This window comes from Muscardinus avellanarius (assembly GCF_963383645.1).
Source record: "Muscardinus avellanarius genome assembly, chromosome: 14".
NCBI lineage: Eukaryota > Metazoa > Chordata > Mammalia > Rodentia > Gliridae > Muscardinus > Muscardinus avellanarius.
Window position 1 is genome coordinate 58,639,822 of NC_137800.1, and position 24,677 is coordinate 58,664,498.

At 41.7% G+C, this 24,677-nt stretch overlaps 1 protein-coding gene across 2 annotated transcripts in view; it reads left to right on the plus strand.

The window, feature by feature from the left end:
* IDO2 (indoleamine 2,3-dioxygenase 2) overlaps window positions 1–22,160 on the plus strand; it is a gene marked incomplete at both ends in the record, with an annotated part of 36,598 nt that extends 14,438 nt beyond the window's left edge. Inside the window, 7 exons of one of the 2 annotated variants that reach the window (XM_080709883.1) lie at window positions 3,365–3,483; window positions 6,575–6,589; window positions 7,236–7,335; window positions 8,838–8,955; window positions 13,066–13,117; window positions 20,152–20,300; window positions 21,805–22,160. In XM_080709883.1, coding sequence (XP_080566009.1) covers window positions 3,365–3,483; window positions 6,575–6,589; window positions 7,236–7,335; window positions 8,838–8,955; window positions 13,066–13,117; window positions 20,152–20,300; window positions 21,805–22,160 — 909 coding nt within the window. The remainder of the gene's footprint in view (window positions 1–3,364; window positions 3,484–6,574; window positions 6,590–7,235; window positions 7,336–8,837; window positions 8,956–13,065; window positions 13,118–20,151; window positions 20,301–21,804) is intronic. The other variant, XM_080709884.1, reaches the window with a different exon arrangement.
* Between the last annotated feature and the right edge of the window lie 2,517 nt (window positions 22,161–24,677).

A 24,677-nucleotide genomic window follows, 5' to 3' on the forward strand; every position in this document is an offset into this window, starting at 1 on the left:
GGCCAGAACCAGCTCTTCTGATTTCACTACCTTAAACTGTTTTTGTTATTGCTGTTGGTATTGGGGAATGATCCCAGGATTCTACTTGTGGGCTAGCCTCTCAGGTCTTTTTGGTTTTTATGTTGAAATAGAGTCTCACTAAGCTACTGAAGTTGTCCTTGAACCTGTGATCCTCCTGTTTCAGCCTCCCAAGTAGAGATTACAGGCATGCACCAACATATCTGGCTAGCATAAATGTCTTTCCCCCAAAAGGGACATACTAAGGCTTATCTAATGTTTATTTGTTTAATACTACTTTCTACCTAGCCAGTTATTAGCCTGTTACTTACCTAAATATCTTATTACTCTTTGCATACCCTTTTGGTTTCAGCCTTTACTTTGAAGGGAATCCCCAGTTCCATTACTCATGTTATAAATTAACATTTTTTTCACTTTTTATAAATGTACATTTGCCAGAAATCAGGAAGTTACTTTTGCTGTAGATCTTCATAGTTCAGTGGGCAGCCTGTGCCCATATTGTCTGCCTGGTCATTCCTATCTTTAATCTCTCCCAAAACACATGAGACTAGGAGGGAAGAACATTGCAAGGCTGCTTCGGTGTTATATGGCAGTAAATCTCATTAAAAAACCTGTGTGTATGGTCTTGAAAAGGTTGAAATCCAGGCCCATGTATGAATATGAATGAACATCCCAATGAGTTTCCCTATGCCTATACTAATAAATTATGATTCTAAATTAGGGAAAGGGAGCCAGGTATGGAGATACACACCTGTAATCCCAGTACATGGAAGGCTGAGACAGGAGGATTGCAGGTTGAGGCCATCCTCATCAACTTAACAAGACCCTAATTCAAAATAAAAATAAGCCAGGCGTGGTGGCGCACGCTTGTCATCCCCACGCTTGGGAGGCAGAGACAGGAGGATCGCGCAGGTTCGAAGCCAGCCACGCGTGCTGGCTTAGGAGACCCTGTTTCCAAACAAAAATGTAAAAGTAGGTCTGGGAGTGTAGCCCGGAGGTAGAAGGGCTTCCAGGAACCCCAGTACCACAAAACAACAACAACAACAACAAAAAAACAACAACAACAACAAAAAAAATAAAATAAAACAGAGCTGAGGAAGAAATTGGGGGTGTAGCTTGGGGGTAGAATGCCTCTGAGTTCAATCCTCAGTAGCCTTGCCCCACCAAAATAAATTTGGGGGGGGGCAGATAATGGCAGGTGGAGACAGGCTCCAGCCTTGAGTGGAATCCATGAAGTTCCAGACCATCAGACAGGGCTCCTCACCGCACCCCCACCCTTGCTTCAGGCCATCCCTTGTTCTTTAAATATTTTTATTAGCCCATATGAATTCTAAGTATTAATAAGGCTCAGTGTGATATTTTTATATATACATGCAGTGTGTACTAAATAAATCCAACCTTCTTTCTTCCACCTTCCTCTTTTACACCATTCCCAATCTCTGTTGATCACTATTTTACTTTCAGGGTGACTGTTTTTAGGTTTAACATGTGAGAGAGAACATGCAATTGTTGTTTTTCTGTGACTGGCTTGCTTAACTTTGCATAATATTTTCTAATTACATCCATTTTGCTAAAAATAAAAAATTATTTATTTATTTATTTATTTATTTATTTATTTATTTATTTATTATTTATTTATTGACCCTGGAGTTTGAATCCAGGGCCATTCTACCTCCAAGCTATACCCTCAGCCCTATTTTTTATTCGTTATTTTGAAACAGGGTCTCACTGATTGCAAAGGATCTCACTAAGTAGCTGAAGCTGACCATCAACCGTGACCCCACCATCTCAGCCTCCGGAATGCTGGGATTACAAGTGTGCGCCAACATGTCTGGCTCACAGTTTTACAATTAGTATTATTTGTTGTTTTGAAACAGAGTCTTAATAAATTGCTGAGAATCTCGCTAAGTTGTTGGGACTGGTCTTGAACCCGTGGTCCTCCTGTGTCAGTCTCCAAAGTACTGGGACTATAAACATGTGCTACTTCACCCAGCTAGAATTTCATCCTACACACACACACACACACACACACACACACACACACACACACCTTCTTTATCCATTCATCTGTTGATGGACACCTAGGGTGATTTCACATCTTAACGGTTGTTAATAGTGTTGCAGTTTTCAGATGTCTCTGGTATGCTGGCTACATTTTCTTCAGATAAAGAGTCAGGAGCAGTATTAATGGAATTTATGGTAGCTCTGTTTTTAGCTTTTTGAGGAGCCTCCATATGTTTTCTATAGTGACTGTAATACTTTATAATTCTACCAACAGTGTATAAGTGGTGTGGAACTTCTCCACATCCTCACCAGCATTTGGGGGCGGGGATACGGATTGAACCCAGGGGCATTCTTCCTCCAAGCTACACCCCCAACCCTTCATTTTTTAAATTTTGAAACGGGGGTCTCGCTAAGTGGCTGAGGCTGGACTGCAACTGGCATTTTGTCTACCTCAACCTCCCAAGTACTGGAATTAAAGGCAGGTATCATAGAGTCTTGCTCTTTGCTTTTGGTTTTTTCTGTTTTTTTTTTTTTTTTAAATAGCCATTCTATTCTTGTATCTCCTTCCCCAATTATTTTTTTGATGGTACTTGTGATGAAACCCAAGGGCCTTCTACCTCCAAGCTATATCTAGACCTTTATTTATTTTCCAATATTTTATTTGGAAAAAGGGTCTTGCTAAGTTGCTGAGAGCCTAGGTATTGCTGATGCTGGCTTTGAACCTGTGTTCCTTTTGTCTCAGCCACCCAAATACTGGGATTGCAAGCATGCCCAACTCCTTCGGTTTTCAGCTGAAGAAACACTCGAACACTTCACGTTCCCACAGTCCTCTCAGCTCTCCATCCCCTCCCTTCTTCTTTTACTTTGTATGTTTTTTTTTCAACTAATTTCTTGAGGTTTTCCTTAAACCTACAGTCCTCCTGTCTAAGCCTCCACAGAGCTAGGATTACAGGTATACACCAGGACAACCTAGCTACCTAGCTATTAAAAATTGACTTTTTCCCACTACTAATTTCCTCAGCCCCAAATTTATGATTCAACATTTTGGCTATGTCCTTTCATAGTTTCCTGAGGGTATTTTATATTATGTATGCAGAGATGTGCCCTGACTTTGTAACTTTCACATATGCTATATTGTGTCTTCATACACAGTATTTCCACTGGGGTTGTTCACAGAAAGCTGTGTGACGGGTGTGACTACTGACCACAGGGGTAATTCAAGTTCAGTCAGTCCCCAAGTCATTTCTCAGTCATGGGGCTGCTGGAATAAAAGACCACCCTAGCATGTACTCTGACACGTTCTTCCTACAATATGGTAATTGTCTGGACTTATATCTGAAAGGTGCTGCCAAGAAATCTCGCCATTCCGTATGCCGAAGTGTCCAGGAACTTGGGGCTCCCTCCTATCCTGGTCCACTCAGACTTGGTGCTGGCAAATTGGACTAAGAGGAACCCAGACGGGTAAGAATGGGAGAGAAATCTTCGAATTTGACTGTAACTCATCAAGGGTGGTCTTAGGATTCCAGCTCTCCCCACAAGAGAGGCTCGGGTTTTATCAGCTTTTATAATTAAGGATGGTCTTTTTTTTCCTTTTGCCTCTTTTATAGTTCCAAAGAAAGGGTATACTTGAACATAAGTTCAAACATCCCAAGACACAGATGTTTCCTCTGGATCCACTCTGAATCCATAGGCCCAGACTACTTTCTCTTGTTAATTCTAAGTCCCGTCTGAATTTCTTTACCTGATCCTCAAGTTCCTGCACAATCACACTTCACTCATCCTTTCTCATTAAATCATTTATTCTCCATTCAAGTCACATTAAGACTAAGGCTTTCAAAAAGTGACAGTTACACAGTGATCATGAAAAAGATTGCCTATGATTTAGGAGTTGGTGCTCGAGGTATTTCAGATTGAGAATCTGATTAACAATGCTATCAGTTCCTCACAGCGCATCATATTTTGTACAGTTGTGCTGGGAATAGAAGCATTTATTTGTCCATGGAACAAATATGGTCTTTTTATTTGGAGGTTATCTTGTTTATTTTGTGGTATTGGGGATTGAACCCAGGGCTGCTCTACACTCCCAGCCCCTTTTTTAAATTAAAAAAATAAAATTTTTTTTTTTTTTGGTAGATCTGGGGATGGAACCCAGGGGCAATTGACTATCAAGTTACACCCCCTTCCCTATTTTTTATTCTGTATATTGAAACAGGGTCTCACTAAGTTGCAAGGGCCTCACTAGGTAGGTAGCTGAGGCTGTCTGCAAACCACGATCCTCCGGTCTCAGCCTCCCGAATGCTGGGATTACAAGCGTGCACCACCACGCTCGGTTTTTATTGTGTTTTGTTTGTTTGTTTGTTCTGTTCTGTTCTGTTTTGTTTTGTTTTTTGATACAGGGTCTCACTAAGTTGCCCAGGCTGGCCTCAAACTTCCAATCCTCTTGCCTCAGTCTCCAAGTCTAGCAGGAGTTTTTAACAAATAAGAAATCTAAGGGTTACAGTGGGGCAGAGGAGGTGGGATGACCAGTTTACCTTTGAAAGTCATTTTTACAGTAGAGATTTTTTAAGGCAATAGAGTCGAGATATGGCTCTTACTCTTGTGGTGGATTAAAACAGTTGAAGAGACATCGAGGTTGGATGTGAGCAGTAACTTCCTCTGCATAATGGTCACAGGGAGCGCCAGGATTGCTGGTGGAGATGAAGGAGCTTTGCTTTTAGAATGGATCTATATGCCTCTTGGATGTGAGAGTAGGCTATATCTCATCTTTCTAAGGATCTCTGAGCCAGGCCTGGGATTTTGTTGGCTATAATCATTTTTATCTTTGACCAAATTATGCTTTCATTTCTTTTTGTTTATTTGTTTAGGGTTTTCTTTTCTATTTTGTACTAAAAATTGAACCCAGGGACATTCCAAGCTACACTTCTCAGCCCTTTGTACTTTTCTATTTGAAACAGGGCCTTTCTAAGGTGTTGAAGTTGACCTTCAAATTTAGGAGCCTCCTGTCACTGGGATTATGGTATTGCATCACTACACCTGTCTCCAAATCATAGGTCTTTTTTTTTTTTTTAAAACATGGCCTCACTAAGTAGTTGAGGATGGCTGCTAACCTCCAATTCTCCTGTCTCAGTTTCCCAGATACTGGGATTACAGGTGTGCACCACCATGCCTGACTTTCCAAATTATGTTTTAATAGTAAAGGTTGGTGAACTATGAAAGCTGGTGAATATGGCTTAGAATTTGGGTGGGAAGAAATAATAAATGTATGCACATGAGTTATTCTGTGAAGTACAATGAATATTTAATAAGCTAGATTTATTATTCGAAGAAACAAAAAGCAGAGAAAGGAAGGGCAAAGGGCAAAACGGCAGCACTGGGCTGGGAAAGGTAAAATTACAACAAAGAGCTGGTGTCATGGGAAATAGGGGAACAGGGCACATTTTATCCCAGATGCACAGGCATAATCCTGAGCTCCCCAGGTAGATTTTTAAATTTATTATTATTATTATTATTATTATTATTATTATTATTGTTATTATTTGATAGTAGGGATTGAACCCAGCGACGTTCTACCTCTTGATATACCTCCATCCTATTTTATGTTTTACTTTGACACAGGCCTCACTAGGCTGCAGAGGCTGGCCGAGAGCCTGTGGTCCTCCTGGGCCTGGCCCAGTTATTCTTGGTACTTATTATTTGGAGTCTTTTCATATGCCTAGCACAGAGATAAGCGCTACGAAACAATAAAAGAAATAGACGCAAAGTACTCCAAAGTGGATAGATAATGAGAAAAAACAGCATACGACAAATGTCAAAGAGGGACACAAACGGTATGTTCTTCAAACTTTCATGAGCCTAAAATCAATGCAGGCTTATGAAACAGAAAAAAAAAAAAACACACTAAAGAGGCAAGCCCTAAAAGATAGGTGGGAATCCAGGCACAGTGCCTCACGACCACGATCCCAGTGGTTGGGAGGATGAATCAGGAGGGTCTGCAGGGTTGAGGCCAGCCTCGGCAACCAAATGAGGCCTCAGCAACTTGTCAAGACCCGACAGACTTGGTGATCCCAGTACTTGGGATGCTGAGACAGGAGGATTGCAGGTTCAAGGCCAGACTGAACAACTTCACAAAACCATCAGCAAATTAGCAAAACCCTGTTTCAAAATTTAAAAATAAAAGAGGCTTGGGATATATCTTTGAGGTATAATGTCCCTGGGTTCAATCCGTAGTACCACAAAATTATTAAACAAACAAATAAATAAAATAAAAAGGACTGTAGCTGTAGCTCAAAGGTAGACTGTCCCTAAATTCAATTCTCAAACAAACTCAAAATAAGATGGATAGGAGTAGAATAACAAAAATGTGGGTTTATGGTATTTCGAAAAGAATATAATCAGATATCCTGGGGCTGATGTGTGAGTTGAGATTTTGCTGTTAGTCCAGTCACAACCTGTGAAATTCTTAATGTGGTGAATTGACGCGTCTAGAAGTTATAACTACTTCGCAAACTGAATTGTTCTTTTTCTTTTTCTCTTCATGGTTACCAATCACTAGACCCCTGGAAATTAGGTAAGTTATAAGAAATCTTTTATTAACTTTAGAATCCATGTTAAATTTTTTAAATTACAAAAAAATTACAAAGAGGAGTCTTTGACTTTATATGTATAGGATAGTATAAACTATTTAAAAATGCATGAAAAAAGATAAGAAAAAGTTATGTCATAAGTTAACACCCCCAAAACACCAATTGTTGAGTCTTTTTTTGTGGTACTGGAGAATGAACCCAAGGGCATTATACCCTTGAGCTACACCACCATCCCTTTTTATTTTTTATTTTGAAATAGGGCCGGCCTTGAATCTGTGATCCTCCTGTCTCAGCCTCCCAAGTACAGATGCATGCCACTGTGTCTGGCTCAGCTCTTCCCTCTGCTGAGAACTGCCCACTCCTGCCTCCACTGGCCCTTGATTTAGGATAATCTGGGCTCTGCTGGGCTATGAGAGTCCTTAGGTCAGGGGAACTTGGGCCCGAACTTAACTGTCCTCCTTACTTCTTGAATGTTGTGAAGGCAGATGCGCATCCTCAGGGTGCCTTATGGAGCAGGAGAAATGGCTCCCTGACTCAACCTGCAATTATCTAAGTCAGTGGAGACCTGGGGCAGTGTGTACGTATGGCATAGCCCCTCCCTTCTAACCACGTGCCCATCTCTGTCTCAAGTAACCTGGACATCATCGTCTCCTTTCCTGGGGGAGAGAGCCTGCGTGGTTTTGTGCTGGTGACCGTACTGGTGGAGAAAGCAGCTGTGCCTGGGATTAAGGTATTTTCCCACTCCACAGCACTTCTTTATTTTTATGAGGAATCAGTCTGAGCTGCACTGGGCACCCGGTCCCTAGCTCAAGCCTCCTTCTCCAGATGACTTTTGGCTTTCTCCTATTTACTGCATCTGAGGTCCACAGCCCATACTCCTAGCTGCCTTTTCTCAACTGCAATAAAACTTGGAGTGGGCCATTTCTTCATGCATTGTTCCAGGAATGGGAGATCAGAGCTAATGAGACAGAAATTACCCCAGCCCAGACAGAAGCTCGTGATCTAATGGAAGGAGGTGGATTAATGTGGGAGAAAAATGCAGTGTTCCATAACATCCAGACTTGAAGAGTCAAGCAAAGCCTCCCCAGAGAAATGACAGCTAAGCTAAAACCTGAGTTTGTGTAGTTAGCAAATAGTTATTTAAATATGTTTCCTATTTTCATACTATATATAATTCATAACATAAAATATTGTATAATATAAAATGCATACTACTCTATAGTATGTAATATACTCAATATATAAGACATTATATACACTAATTAAATATTATATTGTATATTATATTATATAATTCACTTTAACTTTATATATATTTAATATATGATTACATATATTATACCTTAATGTATGATGTATATTAATATACTTTATATGACATATTATATTGTATGTTGTAATATAATATATGCACAGTACACATAATACATAACATATAGTGTAATGGGGGGCCAAGAACACAAGCAAATTCCTGTCAGGGAAAACTCCTTTTCAAAGGCGTAGAGAAAAATTGAATGGTAGTGTTTAATGCTGGAAGGCATCATTATGAGGACCTAGCCCTGGGGATTACAAACCTGAATTCTTTCAGAGGTCACTGGTGCCAGAAAGGTCAGATATAAGCAAAAGACCATGGTGTGGTCTGAGATCAGCTGGAGCATCTGTGCCTGGCCTAAGGACAGTAGGTTAGATCCACACTGCTTTCACCATCTTCCTCCATGAGCATATATCCATGTGTGTGCAGCAGGGCAAGGGTCTGGTATCATTATTACAGCACATTCTTTCACTCTCAAATGTGAGATCTTGTAGCCACTGTAATTCTCTTCCATGTGTCTAGAATAAAACATGGCCTTCAAATGTGTTCAGATAAAGTGAAAACTGCTTTAAGACAAAGAAGGTTTCAAGACAAAGGAGGCCTTGGAGCTGGGGATCTTTAGAACCTGATTTTTATTTAATTCAGAGTGTTGGAGAAAGATGCCTGGGTTGGAGATGCAGAAATAGAAATGACCATAATTTGTAATTAATCCAAAATCAGAAGATGAGCAGCTGCTGGAAAAACTTAGAAAAACTTAATCAGGGTTCTACCTCGGAGGTGCCCAGAGAGATACAGGCCCTCAGCTGACCTCCTTTGATGAGAAGTCCATGGCTAGGAGTGCCCGCCCTGGGTGCTGTGGTGGCCAGGCATTCTCCCCTCCGTGGACTTTGGGAAATGCTAGAGAGCTTTGTCATTGCCAGGCACTGATGGAAGCAACGCTCGCCCTCCTGCAGCCAAGCCAGGATGCCCTGCTCAAGGCCCTGCAGCAACTCAGGCTGTCCATCCAGGACATCACCAGAACCTTAGGACAGATGCACGGTAGGATGTCTGCATGCTCCTGCAGGACCCCAGGGATTGTGGGCTCTGCTTGGGGAAAAAAGGCTTAAATGTGCATAGATTCATTTTACCACAAGATGGCGATGGTGTATTATCTATCTTTAAGGTAAACTATTTTGCTGTTCATACTCTCAGAATGATCTAGCAGAATTTATCTATTTTGTCCTTCCTTGTATTTTCCTGTGGTAAGTACAATTTCCTTGCTCCAGGATCTAGGTGTGTTTTGGGTATTTTGAGATCTTGTCTGAAGCTTGGGAGAAGAGAACCGGCTCTATCCAGCAATATTAAGCTGCTGCAGGGCAGAAGAGTTTTTTTGGTTGTTGTTGTTGTTTTTTTTTTGTTGTTGTTTGTTTGTTTCTGTATGGGGATTGAATCAAGTAACATTCTCATTCTCAGCTCCACCCCAGACCTTTTTACTTTTAATTTTGAAATTGGGTCCCACTAAATTGCTGAGAGTCTCATTAAGTTGCTGAGGCTGGCCTCAAGCCTGTAATACTGTCTCAGTTTCCCAAGTACTGGGATTTACAGGCATGCAGTTGGGACCAGGGTGTGATCCATTAGCAAGAGATCAAGGTGTCCGTGTCTATGAATCCTGCTTCGCTGAAGGAAAGAGATGTTCTGGGATTAGAGTGTTCACAGAAACAGGATGGGAAGAGGAAGAAGGTGGTACCAAGCACTGCCACCTTAGATTTAGTGAACAAGTAGGTCAGTCATCCCAGGTTCCCTGCACAAGTAGAAATCCACCCATCTTCCCTGTTTATTTTACATTTGTGTTTCTCCTTTTCCTTGAATTTTAACTATAAAACTCTAGTGGTGACATTAGTACGTCTCTGGCCAAAAAAGCTCCCCGAGCTAGTGACATGTCGCCAAGACCCCCCGAGTTCATGACTCATCATGACACTACTATAGATACAGCCCAAGGGACCACAGGTAAGAAGTTTTGAAAGACTGAGAGAGTCTCCCTGCTGGTCACAGTGTGCCCCACACCTAGTATCTGGCTGGGCTTTCCTACGGCTAACTTTGAGTCACTTCTTAAACCCAGAGCAAGGCGCAACAATGGCAAGGCGCACTGCCTTGCCATTGTTGTTGTTACTGTTGTTGTTGTTATTAGTAGCATATTTTGTACTGGGGATCAACCCCAGAGGCATTCTACCATTGAGCTACATTCTTATCCCTTTTTAACTTTTGTTTCGAAGCAGGGTCTCACTAAGTTGCTGAGGCTGGCTTTGACTTGTGTGATCATCTCAAATACAGGGATTACAGGCAAAAGCCACTGTGCACAGCTTCTTCACTCTCTTGATTGTCTTCTGTAGGAGGCCTAATGGCCTGGGGAGGTCCCAGAGGTACTGTCTTTGTTTTCCTGAAACACAGATTTCTCCACATAGTCATCATTTGTCTTATTTATTTAATTTGGTACTAGGGTTTAAATCCAGAGGTGTAGCCAGGCATGGTGGCACACGCTTGTAATCCCCGTGCTTGGGAGGCAGAGACAGGAGCATCGCACAGGGTCGAAGCCAGCCTTGCTGGCTTAAGAGACCCTGTTTCCAAATAAAAATATAAAATACGTCTGGGAGTGTAGCCCGGAGGTAAAAGGGCTTCCAGGAGCGCCAGTAACACCAAAAAAATAAAAAATCCAGAGGTGTACTACCTCCAAGCTACACCTCGAAGGCCTGTTTATTATTTTTGTTTGGAAAGAGGGTTTTGCTAGGTTGCTGAGTCTACCCGCTACTTGCTGAGTCTGTCCTAGAACCTGTGATCCTCCCATCTCAGCCTCCCAAGTGCTGAAAGTACAGATGTGTACCACCATGCCAGGCTTCAAGGTGAGGGACTTTATTCCTAATTACATGATAGTTTTGTTTCTAGAGAATATAGTATCTTTTGATTTAATTGCCTCCTACTGCTCATCTCTCTCTCTCTCTCTCTCTCTCTCTCTCTCTCTCTCCTTCACTCCCTCCCTCCCTCTCTCATTCTTTTTTTTTTCTTTGTTTTTCCATACAGGGTATGGAATCCAAGGGCATTCTACCACTGGGGTATGCTCCAAGCCCTATTTTATTTTACTTTTCTTTTTAAAATTGGAAACAGAATCTCACTAAGGTGCTGAAAGTCTCACTAAGTTGCTGAAGCTGGCCATGAACCTGCAATCACCCTGTCTCAGCTTCCCAAGTATTGAGATTACAGGCGTGTGCCACCCCTCCCAGCTGTTCATTTCTGATGCATAGAATGAAATTGACATTTGAATACTAACCATGAAGCTAGTACTTTGGTAACCATTATTGTTAATCCTAGTAATTTTTCTGCAGATTATTATATAGGAATCATATATTTTGAGAGGAATCTTTTGTCTCTTAATTTATAATACTTACAACTTTTTAAAAATAATTATTTTTTAGTCAGGCATAGTGGTTCACACCCCTAAACCAGTACTTGGAAGGCTGAGACAGGAGGATTTCAGGTTAGAGGCCAACCTCAGCAACTAGGGAGACCTTGTTTCCAAACTAAAAGCCAAGAGGGCTGGAGGTATAGTTCAGAGGTAGAACGCCCCTGGATTCAACTCTCAGTACCGCAAACAAAAAAGAAGTGTTTAATATTTCACCATTAGGCATAGCATAATTGTAGGCTTTCTATAGGTGCCTTGTATCAGATTAAGGGTGGTTCCTCCTATTCCTAATTGGCTGAAGTTTTTTTATTTGATTTTTTTCATTATTAGTGGATTTTATATATCTTGAAATTATTTTACATCAGAAACATTTTACCTCCATTGAAGTGATCATTTGACTTCCTCTTTAATATGTTAAGTTGGGTTAAATACTGAATTATTCCCAGTTTTTACTGCTTCATCAAAAGTTGGATATAGTATCTAAAATTCTGGATGAGGAGATAGCACCAGATGGGAAGACCCAGAAGTAGGACCGACCCAAATAAAAATCCAGCCCTGGGCCGGGGCACTGCCACGTGGGGAAGTGAGTGTGTGATGTGTGACGCCTCCAAGGAGCTTTGAAAGCTCCGGGACTAAAGGAAGACATGAGCCACCTGGCCGCAGAGACCCTGGAAAGTAGGGGCAAGTTTGCAGCAGAGGCCACAGACTGCATATGATGGTAGAATGGAAATCGATGGCAGGGACATGCTGTAAGTTAGGCCTCATTCAAAAGATGCTTCTTTCTCTTTCTTTTACTTTGTTTTATTTTTCTTGTACTGGAGATTGAACCCAAGGCATTTTACCTCTGAGCTATATCCTCAGCCCTCTATTTGTTTTTTCAATTTTGAAGCAGTTTTGCTAAGTTGCTGAGGGTCTTGATAAGTTGCTGAGGCTGCCATCCTACTTGTGGTTTTTATGCCTCACCCTCCCAAGTGCAGGGATTACTGTACCACCACACCTGGCTCAGAAGTTATTTCTTTTACTCTCAGAAACAAAGTGACATGGAATTTGAATATGATAAGCATGTATAAAGTCACAGAATTCAGATGAGCCCCATTATGTGAAGAGGAGAGAAAACAACCTTCAAAATGTAATGAAAAAATCTAGTATAACTAAAAGGATATGTCTCCTTACTTTACAAGTTATAGGAGAGTAGAATAAGGCATCCTCGATAGTTGGCATGGGTTCAGAAATGGATGAAGCTCTGTGTGACCTGGTATGGCAATCCTTGGGCAAGGGATACTCCACTCCTGGGTCCTTTGTTGACTATGTAGACCTTCACTTGAACATTGATGGATTTGGCTTTCCTCTTTTGAGAGAGTCTTGAAGGGGGCAATTCTCACTGCTTGTCTTCTTTTCACTTCCTGCATTCTTTCACACATCATATCTGCTTAACATATTAATTTCTTGAAGATGGTCTTGTTGTGATTAAGAACAGAAAAATGGAAGTGCCATAAATAGAAAAGGCCAACATCTGGAGTAGTTTAAAAGCTCAGAAGGGGCCAGCGAGGGGGCCACGGGCAAGAACATTCCACCCACCTCTCGCTGCTGCCTCCACTCTTGTCTCTGTGCGGATCAGAGAGAGGACACAGCCCCAGGAGACCAGCAGCCTATGCACATGCAACCAATTGCTCCATTCACCTGTAGTAAAGTTCATGTTTTGATTGTTTTTCCAGATTATGTAGATCCAGACATATTTTATGCAGTCATCCGGATCTTTCTCTCTGGGTAAGCATAATTCAATTGTTTCCCTACAAGAGACCTCTACAGCCTTTCCCAAATTTATGAGAGGAAAAACAAACAGAACCTTCTTCAAGCAAGAAAACATACCAAATGACCCTTGTTAGCAAGATCATCACCTGGATCTACTCTGGGATAAAAAGAAATGGTGCAAAGGACATGTAGAGCTGAATATTTAAGTTCAGAGGATTGTCTTCAGGCCATCATAGGAGCTCCATTTATATTCACTTTTCTTAGAATCCTACTTTGATGATAAGGGCAAAAGCTACTATGCCACCCACATACTCTATCACTTAGATCCATCCTCTCCTGGTTACGAAGCATCATGACCATATCCTCCTAAACTCCCTGAAGCACTACTGGTTGTGTTTTGTTTTTTTTTTTTTTTTTTTTTTTTTTTGGTGGTACTGGGGTTCCTGGAAGCCCTTCTACCTCCGGGCTACACTCCCCAGACCTATTTTTACATTTTCATTTGGAAACAGGGTCTCCTAAGCCAGCACACACGGCTGGCTTCGAACCTGCGTGATCCTCCTGTCTCCACCTCCCAAGCACGGGGATGACAAGCGTGAGCCACCACGCCTGGCTACTCTTCTATACATTTCTGCTCTAAAACATATTCATCACTCCTACCTTCACATATCTTAATCAGACTGCCTTCCTATTCACATTAACAGGGGGGAAATTAAGTGGCTTTTTTCTATGCCCCCAGCCCTCTTTTATTTGTTTTATATTCTGAAACAGAATCTTACTAAGTTACTGAAATTCTCCCTAAGTTGCAGAATCTGGCCTCATCCTTCAATCCTTCTGTTTCAGCCTGAAAGTACTGGGATTACAGGTGTATGCCACCATGCTCTACTTAAGCGGCTTAAAAATGTCTAAATGGCGAAAAGTGAAAGGAGGAGGTAGTGAGTGAATGAGATGAGAACTGTGAAGTAGACATTATCTGGTGAGCCAGGTTGTCACCCAGGAGCTTCCCAGTAGCACAATGAGTAGGAAGAATCCTAGTCTGGCCCAGATGCTCCAGGAGTCATGCCTGGTGTCATACTCTATTGCTGATATATACCTCATGAGGAAAGGGTAAGTGACAAATCACGTGAAATGTTCTCTCCAGACTGGATAGTTCTGGAGTGTGAGACTATTCTTTTATTCTTTTATTGGTACGTTGTTATTCTATATTGAAGTGAGATTCAGAGTGACACACATATACAGGCACGTATATCACTTGGTGTACTGCTCCCCACACATTTACCAAGATTGATAGTGATACTGGCATCTGTGGACCTGAAATTATTTGCACTGTATCTATGGTTTGGACTTAGAACAATCCCCTATCCCTCAGGAAAACAAAGCAGTGGTGTTGGCATCAGGGCTTGGTTTTTGAGGAGTGGGGGTGTGGCCTTTGGATTATGTGGCTCCTCCACCATCCATCTCTCTTCTCTTCTCTTCTCTTCTCTTCTCTTCTCTTCTCTTCTCTTCTCTTCTCTTCTCTTCTCTTCTCTCCTCTCCTCTCCTCTTCTCTTCCTCTCTTCCTCTCTCTCTCTCTCTCTCTCTCTCTCTCTCTCTCTCTCTCTCTCCCCTCCTCTCTGTTTCCTGCTGAGTCACGCATGCCCCTTTCTCTCCATTTCCCTCTGCCATGCCCTGAGCTCTGCAGAACTCACATGGACTCGACCTGAAGTCTCCCTAACGCTTCCGTCTGCCACTAAACTCTGGTTTTGTTTGTTTGTCTGTTTGGTACTGGGGATTGAACTCAGGGTAAACTCTGTGTGATTAGATTTATCTCACTTATATAACAGGTGACTATTATATAAGTACCTCCCTATATGAAGATTAACTGACCAGTAACCTTAATTATAGCTACAGAGTCCCGTTTTTGTTTTTGCCGTACTGGAGATTGAACTCAGGGGCACTCTACCTCCTTTTATTCTTTATTTTGAAACAGGGTCTTACTGAGTTGCAAAGAACCTCACTAGGTAGCTGAGGCTGGCCTCGAACAGTGATCCTCCTGTCTCAACCTCCCGAATGCTGGGATTACAAGCATGCACCACCACTCCCGGCTAGAGAGTCCCTTTTAACAAGATACCACATAATATTTAGTCTCAGATACTGGGGTGGGAATCTTGGGGAACTCTTTCTTGGAATTCTGTCTGCCATAGTAGTGGTAGGCAAAATTTACTTCTTTCAAGTGAATAAAGTAATTAAACTTTATGTCAGAGGCATCTGATAAGGATGTACTACATCTTCTAAAATCCTCAAGATGAAATGGGCAACCAAGGATGACTTTGTTTTCATTAAAATAAGTTCTGGGCCAGTGAAACATTTTATTGGTGGTCTACATATATTTTTCCCCTCGGTTTCTAATCCTCAGAATATGACCATGCAAGCCGGGCGCGGTGGGCACCCTTGTAATCCCTGCGCTTGGGAGGCAGAGACAGGAGGATCCCACAGGTTTGAAGCCAGCCTCGCTGGCTTGAGAGACCCTATTTCCAAATAAAAATATAAAAAATTGGTGTCTGGGAGTGTAGCCCGGAGGAAAAAGGGTTTCCAGCAACCCCAGTACCACCAAAAAAGAAAGAAAGAAAGAAAGAAAAAGGATACATCCATACAGCTGAGAGGCCAATACTAAATCGTAGATGTGTTGATAATCATAGATGGTCAGAAACATCTAGATTGTTGAGAATTCCCAGTAGGGTTCTCTTGCAAAATATAAATTTGCTGTTTGTTTCTTGATTTGTTCTGTTTGGCTGACTAACTTTTGTGTAATTTTGTGTACTATTGTTTTTGCTTTGTTTAGAGACAAAGATATTTATCTAGGAAAGCAAGAAACACACACATAAAGGAGAATGCAGTCTGTTTCCAGAGTGAGAGAGCTTTTGTGTTCTTCTTTAACAGATATTTTTACTTAGGAGAGTTCAGAAATTCATTTAAGTGAAAGATATCCCCCTTAGTTCCCACTCACATTAAATTCTTCAGGGAAGAGCCGGGTGTGGTGGTGCACGCTTGTAATCCCAGCATTTGGGAGGTGGAGACCAAAGGATCGTGGTTCTTGGACAGCCTCAGCTACTAAGTGAGGCCCTGCGCAACTTAGTGATACTCTGTTTCAAAATAAAAGAATAAAAAATAGGGCAGGGGATGTAGCTCGGAGGTCAAATGCCCCTGGGTTCCGTCCCCAGATTCAAAAAGAAAAAGTTCTTCAGGGAAGTTAGTGCCCCCTGTGGAAATTATGTCATTGATTTTTTTTTTTTTTTTCCTGTTTAAGCACCCTCTTTTCTTGGGTTTGTTAAAAATATGCTACGTGAAAAGCAAAAATAACTACAACTGCCTATATTTGTAAGAAAAATTGTTCATTCCTTTCACAAACAGTTATTTGGGCTTAAGTGTATGAGGGGGATATTTAGGCTGTTAGAGAAACCTAATTTTCTTTCCTCAAACTAAACTAAACTTATCCTCACTGGAGAACTGAATTTTGTCTTTTTTTTTTTAGACTTTTAGGCTAGTGTTTCTTCTGTCCTTTATTGTATCATAAGCATGTGCTCTCTAGGTTTGAACACTAAAAGGATATTGATTAATGTGACTTGACCATTTGAAATATCTGATAGCTAGTTTAAGCTGGCCAGGTCCTTTCAAGAAATACATTTGGAGCTGGGTGTGGTGGAGCACATTTGTAATTTCAGCATTTGGGAAGCTGAGACAGGAGGATCACGGTTTGTGGACAGCCAGCTAGTGAGGCCCTTTGCAACTCATTGAGACCCTGTTTCAAAATAAAGAATAAGAAATAGGGCTGGGTATGTAATTCGGAGATAGAATGCCCCTGGGTTCTATCCCCAGTACTGAAAAAAAAAAAAAAGAAAGAAATACATTTGGTGATTTTTACATGCTCTGCATATGTGATGCAGACTTACGGGGTGCTATTTTTCATTAATTCATTTATTTATCAATTATGTAGTGCTTAGCAATACTAGGCACAGTTGTACATGTTGGGAAAGAGTAGTGAAGCAAAATAACTTGGTCCTTGCAGATTTTACACCTGCAGAACAGAGAACAGATAATGAATAAATGCACAAGTGAAACCCATGAACGTAACGAAAGCCAGCATCATACATGTGCTTACAACAGGCTCAGAGGCTGAATGCCCTGAGTCAAGTCCTCCCCTCCAACTCCCCCCACAGAATAAGAATGAATGTTATGTAGGAACATGCTGGCTTAATGAGACCATCAGCAACTTAGCAAAATCCTGTTTCAAAGTAAAGGGGGAGGGCTGGGGATATGGCTCAGAAGTAGAACACCCCTGGGCCAATTCTCACTATGAAATATAAACAAGTAATTCACATCTGCCTGGATCAGAGCTCTTGCTCCTAACAGCTACCCCTTGTTATGATTTCACAGTGGGAATCTTTCCGGCACTCTGCTATCTATACCTAATATCTTTCCAGACTTACTGTGCCCTATATGCAAAGGGCCCTGAGCTATTTATCTAGAGAAAACTGCAGAACAGCCAGCCCCAAAGAAAGTGACCTGGCAACTTAAAGAATTTCCAAGCCCAGGCCAGAATTTGAGGAAGGTCATGAACTGGGAGCAGAGCAGTGTGTCTGTGGCTTTTGTAGGTGTCTGTTTTATGTTTCTTCTCATGAGCTAAATGACTTAGAATTACAGGAAGAGGGGAAACCTCAATGCAAATCTGTTACTTAACCTGTCATGACTGGAAAGGTATGTTCCCAGCCACAGGAGGAATAGGAATCTGCATAATGGTGATCCTAGGAAAGTAAAAATAGAATTACACATTTGGTGTCCAAGTTCTGGCTCCATCATTATCTAACAATGTGACCCCAAAAACCTAATTTCCTTGCCTTTTTTCTTTTCTTTAAAATAAGGTTTAAAATAGTCTGCCTCACTATTCAGAAGAGGCCAAATGAGTGCAGGTGCTTTATAAACTGGAAAGCAGCCTAGGTGTGAAAGTAATATGCATTGGTTGTCATTTTTGTTACAGTGAGGAATTGTTACAGAGGCCCTGTTGGGCTCTGAAACTGTAACAGTAAGAGATGTAGCCTGGGTTCTTGCTCTGAGCTATGTGTAGAAAACAATAGTCCAAACTCTTTTGCTATAAACTTAAGTAATTTTATTTATTCTAACAACAATGGAAAGATAGAAACAGATTAAGCACTGCATTAAAGGAATAAATGCAGTGGAGTGACTTGAAAATAAGTCACTGGAGTTCTAGATACAGCATAGTTTTTATACCAAGTCTTCTGACCTGACTAGATCTGCCTCTTCTTAGGGCAGGTCTTTTGATGTGGTGATTCCTTCCTATAGACAGACCCCAAGCCTTTTGTTATACCCCAAAATGTGTTAATTGATTATGGGAGTCTGGGATTTCTTGAAGGCTTATGGCATCCCCCCACATCCTTGGGGAAGTTCATTTATCTTTAAAATGTAAAAGACCCTGGGCTTGCTCTATTTTCTAACTAACCGCCCTTGGTGCCTGGAACTCTGAAGTGTCCTTCCCTGCCTGCCCTGGCCTCAAGCTCTGGCTTTCTAATACCCAAGTTATTTTCAAATACATTTTGAAACCATTTCCTAATACCGGCACGTTAATACTAATGCTATTTTCAAAAATATTTTGAAGCCATTTTCCAATACCGGTACAATTTTGTTTTGTTTTGACTTGTTTTTGATACTGAGGATTGAACCCAGGGCAATTCTACCTCTGAGCTATACCACAGCCCTTTTTAGCTTAATATTATTTATTAATTAATTACTATTTTTATGGTACTGGGGATTGAACCCAGGGACATTCTGCCTGCAAACTACACCCCAAGCCCTTTTATTTTTCATTTCGAAACAAGGTTCTTCTAAATTACTAAAAATCTGGCTTAGTTGCTGAGGCTGGCCTTGAACCTGTGATCCTTGTCTTAGCCTCCCAAGTGCTGCAATTACAGGCGTGGGCCACTGTACCCAGTTGTTATTGCTCTGTCTCTATGCGAGTATCCAAGACACTATGAGAAGTTAGGCTTAGGGAAATGAGTAAGATTGATAGAGGCAGAAAGAGGGGACTCAGAAGAATTTGGGGAGGGAGTTGGAGCCAGGGGAGGAGAGGAAAGCCCAGTTAACCTGAGCATGACTGAGAGACGCACCTGCAGGCCTCCTTCCTTGCCCTGCTGTAGACCCTGGCAAACTCCTGGATTAGACCCTGTTACCACCCTCATTACCGATACCTGTTGTCAACCATATTTGATAGGGTCATTTTGACAAAGGCAGGTGGCATTTGGGACTGATGACTTAATATGACAACTGCTATAGTTATTGTGTCAGGAAAGAGCAAAGGTGTGTGTGTGTGTGTGTGTGTGTGTGTGTGTGTGTGCATCTCCATCTGTTTGTGTGTATATCTGGTGTGTATTTGTGTGCATTTATGGAAATAAAAGAATCTGGATGCCAAGGCTGTGATTAGAAGATGAAGCGATGGTAATTTTTTCAGAACCCCTAAATTGTTCTCTTGATCTATACTGAGGCCATTGTTATAACAACTTGTTGAATAAACACGTTATGGAACCAATGCCAAGATTCCTCTCTAGGCTTCTTTGAACAATTTTGTGACCAGAGAAAACAAGTACTATGATTTTATGGTGTATTATAAAGAAGCTGAGGTTAAGATGATACTTCAGTACTTATCCTACAAAGATTCTAGGTCCTGTGCTCCAAAACTACCACTAAAATCCACTAAAATCATGTGCATTTTTTCTTCATTCTGTTTCCATATCAAAAAAAATTTTAGCTGGTCACAGTGTCACAAAACTGTAATCCCAGCACTTGGGAGGCTAAAACAGAAATATCGAAGCTTTGGGGGGCAATAGCCAGGTAACTAAGCGAGGTCCATGTTTCAAAATAAAAATAAAAAGGGCTGGGGGTATAGCTCAGAGGTAAAATGTTCCTGTGTTTAATCCTCATTATTAAAATAAATAACTAAATAAAATAGCCCGAAAATCTATTATTTGCTTCTAGCACCCCTTTTCTCTTTTACTCCTGCTTAGATGGAAAGATAACCCGGCGATGCCCACAGGGCTCATCTATGAAGGAATCTCCAAGGAGCCCCTGGAGTATTCTGGAGGGAGTGCAGCTCAGAGCACAGTGCTCCATGCCTTTGATGAGTTCTTGGGCATCCACCACAGCAAAGAGAGTGGTAAGCCAGGCTCCTCCTTTTCATTTTCTTAGGGGGAAAGCGAGGAAGAACAGAAAGGTGTTTTTACTAATTGTTAAAGCCCGGTGTCGATCCAAATATTATGAAGTCTCTACTTCCTTAAATGAACCAGGAAATGGTGTGCCTGCCGTATGTTACTGCATAAAGTCAATTAATATCAAAATATCAGGCCTCAGCAGAATCTTGGGTTTCATTTCTGAATCTTAAAACATTGCTATAATTCCAGCTGTTCACTGTAATTTTGGTTTGGATCCTTAGGCTTTGATTCTTTTTTTCAAAAAGGAGAAAGATCTGAAGTTTGAAGGCTATGACATTATGTGGCCGAGTCTGGAGCCAGCTGGTGAGGGGTCTGAGGTCTTCCACTAAGGCCCCCCCCCCACCCAATACAAATTGTAGCCACAGCATTTGGACCAGAAAGGGGAGGATCTATCATTTGGGAAGCTTGAAATTTCTCATTTCTTTTATTCCAGAATTCAAGCTATGTGTTTAACAGCTGCAAAAAGGGACTTCATAAAATAAGGTTTTCAAGTTGGATTGGAAAAAAAAAAGTGACCAGAACTCAGTGCTAAAGAGTCTAATCTTAACCCCAAACATCAGTTCTATAGAGCTATGAAAATGCTTCATGGATTTTTCATTTGGTGATTTTAATAATTGATTTACTACAGACAATGTCTAATGTACAATAAACTTGTAAATATCTATTGACTTGATTTTCAAACAACTTGGCTTCAAGAGGCTATTACTAAAATAGTTGTTCAGTCTTTACCTTTCTGCTCTTACAAACATGATAAATGTTTTTTGCTGTAGTTGTTTTTTTTTTTTTTTTTTTTTTTTATGCTGGTGATTGAATGATTGAACCCAGGCCATTCTACTTCCAACCTACACATCAGCCCTTTTTATTTTGAAATTGGGTCTCATTAAGTTGCTCAAATCTCTGATCCTACTGTCCCACCTCCCAAGGACTAAGATGACAGTTGTGTGCCACCATACCTGGCACAAACACAATAACATTTATTTTCCATAGCACTTTCTCCAAAAATAAAATAAGCCGGACATGGTGGTCATGCCTATCATTCCAGTACTTGAGAGGCTGAGATAGGAGGATGTTACTTTTGAAGACCAGCCTAAGCAATATAACAAAACCCTCCACAACCTAATGAGACCCTGTTTCAAAACAAATAGTAAAAAGGGTTAGGGGTGTATCTTGGACATCGAATGCCCCTGAGTTTCACTTGCCATAACATTTATTACATTAGTGGACACATACAGTTTCAGCTCAGTTATCTGCAGGGATCTCCTTTCTCTTCCCTCTCTTCTGTGAACAGTCAGAAACGCCCATTTGAGAATATGACATCCAGAAGCAAAAATGTCGGCAGTAGACAGCACCCGTGGTTGCTGGCACCTTGGTGTCTGTGTCTGGAGCAGCAACCAGGCACGCCAAGATGACCTGTGCAGCTCAGTCACCATTGTGGGTTATTTCTTTCAGCTGACTTTCTGCACAGGATGAGGAACTACATGCCTCCTTCCCACAAGGATTTCATAGAAGAAATTCACTCCGCTCCTTCAACAAGGGACTTTATCCTGTCATCTTACCACGGCCCCTGTTTAACAGCTTACAACCAGTGTCTCGAGGCCTTGGCGGAGCTGCGCAGTTACCACATCACCATGGTGACCAGATACCTCATCACAGCCGCGGCCAGAGTGAGGAGCAGGCAGCTAACCCACTTCCCAGGGCCCCCGGTGGCTTTAGCAGAGAGGGGCACTGGTGGAACTGCAGTTCTGAGCTTCCTGAAGAGCGTCAGGGATAAGACCCTGGAAGCAATCATCCACCCAAGTGGCTAAGAGATGCCTTCTCCCAACAATGCTGAGTCCACAGTGCAGGGAAAAAGGGCCTGCAGGGTGTGGGTCAGGGCTCTGCCTGGAACCAAGTGTAAGGGCCCTCAGCCCTATTCATTTCTGCTCTAGAAAATGTCATATTCTCCTTTCCTTAGAACTGTTCTGCTCACAGAGTTGAGTTTCTAAGTTCAGAAACGCTCCTGCCTTGCCTGATAGCTGCTGAACTGCAAACAGCTGTCGAGGAACCCAGACCCCTATTTAGAACTTCACAAAGGGATAGATGTAACCCCAGGCTCTTTGCCAAGGAATAGAAAACATATCTAAATTTCAAAATGAAATAAAATTGCCTGTGAACACACCACTTTATTGATTCTACTCATTATGTCCCTGTGTTCCAGATACAGGACATCTATAAAAACTTAAATTTGACACTGAATTCTAGTATCTCCCCCAATTTTGCCAAATCAAGTAATTGGGACAAGCCTTTGGGAAGAAGTAAAAAAAAAAAAAAGGAACAGAAGTTTATTTATTTGCTAGACACCAGAGAAAGCCAGTAAACTTAAGAGTTCAAAATCAAACCCTAGATTCTCCCCAAATAAAGCAAACTAATCCCTTTTTACACGTTGGCTCCTGAGTGTCAGGTGGGCTGGTCAGAAGAGACCCGGCTTGGCTTGTGTCCAGGTCCTTGAGTCACAGGCACCAGGTGTCCAGGCTTCACGTTTTGGTCAGCAAACTAAGAGCCTGCTCCTTTTTAACACTGGGAGAAAGGGTGGCACAAGGAAAAAGTGTCAGCTTTAAAGCAGGCCACCTGTTAGCTGACAGGGAGGCAAGCAAGACCCCTCTCACACAGGGAGCCACAACTTTGCATAATAGGTTAAAGAATAAATTCCCTTCATTTATTAAGTTGCTAAGCTCTGGCTCAGGAATGAGGGCAAGATTTTTGTGACCCCAAACCAACCCTCTTCATTCAGCATGTTGAATTTGGCTGCAGGAGGCTAGGAATGCTCAAGTGGATAAGTACTGTTGGGACAACGCTGACAGAAAAGGCTAGAAAGATATCGGGCATGGTCATGCACACTTATAGTCACAGTACTTGGGAGAATGAGACAGGAGGATCATAGGTTCAAGGCTAGCCTCAGGGACTTGACAAGAGCCTCAGCAACTTAGCCAGACTCTGTTTCAAAATGAGCTGGGAGTGTAGCTCAGAGGTAGAATGCCCCTTTAAGTTCAATCCCCAGCACCAAAAATAAATAAATAAATAAATAAATAAATAAATAAATAAATAAATAAAAAGCTGGGCTGGGGAGACCAGAGTGTAAAAATTACCAGCTCATGACACAAGCTATGCAGATTTGCGTGCGTGCTCTCCCCCCGCCCCCCGCTTTCTCTCATCTTTAAAAAGTGTCTCCCTAAGTTGATAAGACTGGTCTTGTACCCAAGATCCTTCTGTCTCAGCCTCCCAAGTAGTAGGATCACAGTTGTGCAACACCAGGCACAAAAACAAATTCTCTTAATTTCTTTCTTTGTTCTTAGAAGACAGTTGTTGATTTTTATTTTTTCTTTACACTGGAAGTCTATACTATAAAATGAATTAATTAACCCTTTGCAAGTAAATGAGCCAAACAGGGATAAGCAGTAAATCTAAATGTTTAGTGTGAAAATAAATGTATTTTTTTGGCACTGGAGGTTGAACCCAGAGGCATTCTACCTTTGAGCTCTACCCCAGCCCTGTTTTGTTATTTGTATTTCACTACATTGCTGAGGGAACTCATGAAGTTGCAGAGGCTGACCTTGAACCTGCCATTCTATCTCACCATGCCTGACTAAATGTGACTTTTTATTATCTGTTTCTATCTCAAATCTTCATTCATTCTGAGAATAGAAAACAGAAAACATTAACCTTGCCAACCTAGAGTAAATGCCATTAATCTAAGGTTAATGCATATGTCTTTCATCCATTCACATACTTGGGATAGTATTTAAGCTGCAGGAGGCAGGCCTCTCTGGTGCCCTGGCACCAGGGAGAGGTTCCTGATCACTGACTAGCCTCTGCCTGAGTTAGTGTCTGCCAAGAGGTCCCCTTCCCATCAGACCCTTTTCAAGTAGAACTGGTGGCATATCTCATCTTTACCTAAAGGCCTTGTGGATTCTTCATCCCTCAGAGTCTTGTCATACCACTGAAGAAGCATTCAATTCCTCCCCACATTTCCTGGGAAACTCTGGAGACTATAGGACTAGCTTAGGATATCTGCCCAGCACCCAAGACAACTGTCTTCAACTGTCTTTGGTTTCCAGTGCCTTGGAGGAAGAAAGTTCTAGATTCTTACCAAGTCTGGGGACCTGTGGTGAAAAGATATGAGCCAGGTTTCCCTCCAGGGCCCAAGGAGGAGGGGGATTTGGGAGGAGATCTTTACTGTCTTGTATTCCCAGTACTTATCTGGCAGAGAGTGGGAGATGGGGCATGGCCTAACCCAAAGATGCTGGAGACACCCGTGGTGCTCCTCTCTGCCTGTTACCATGCCT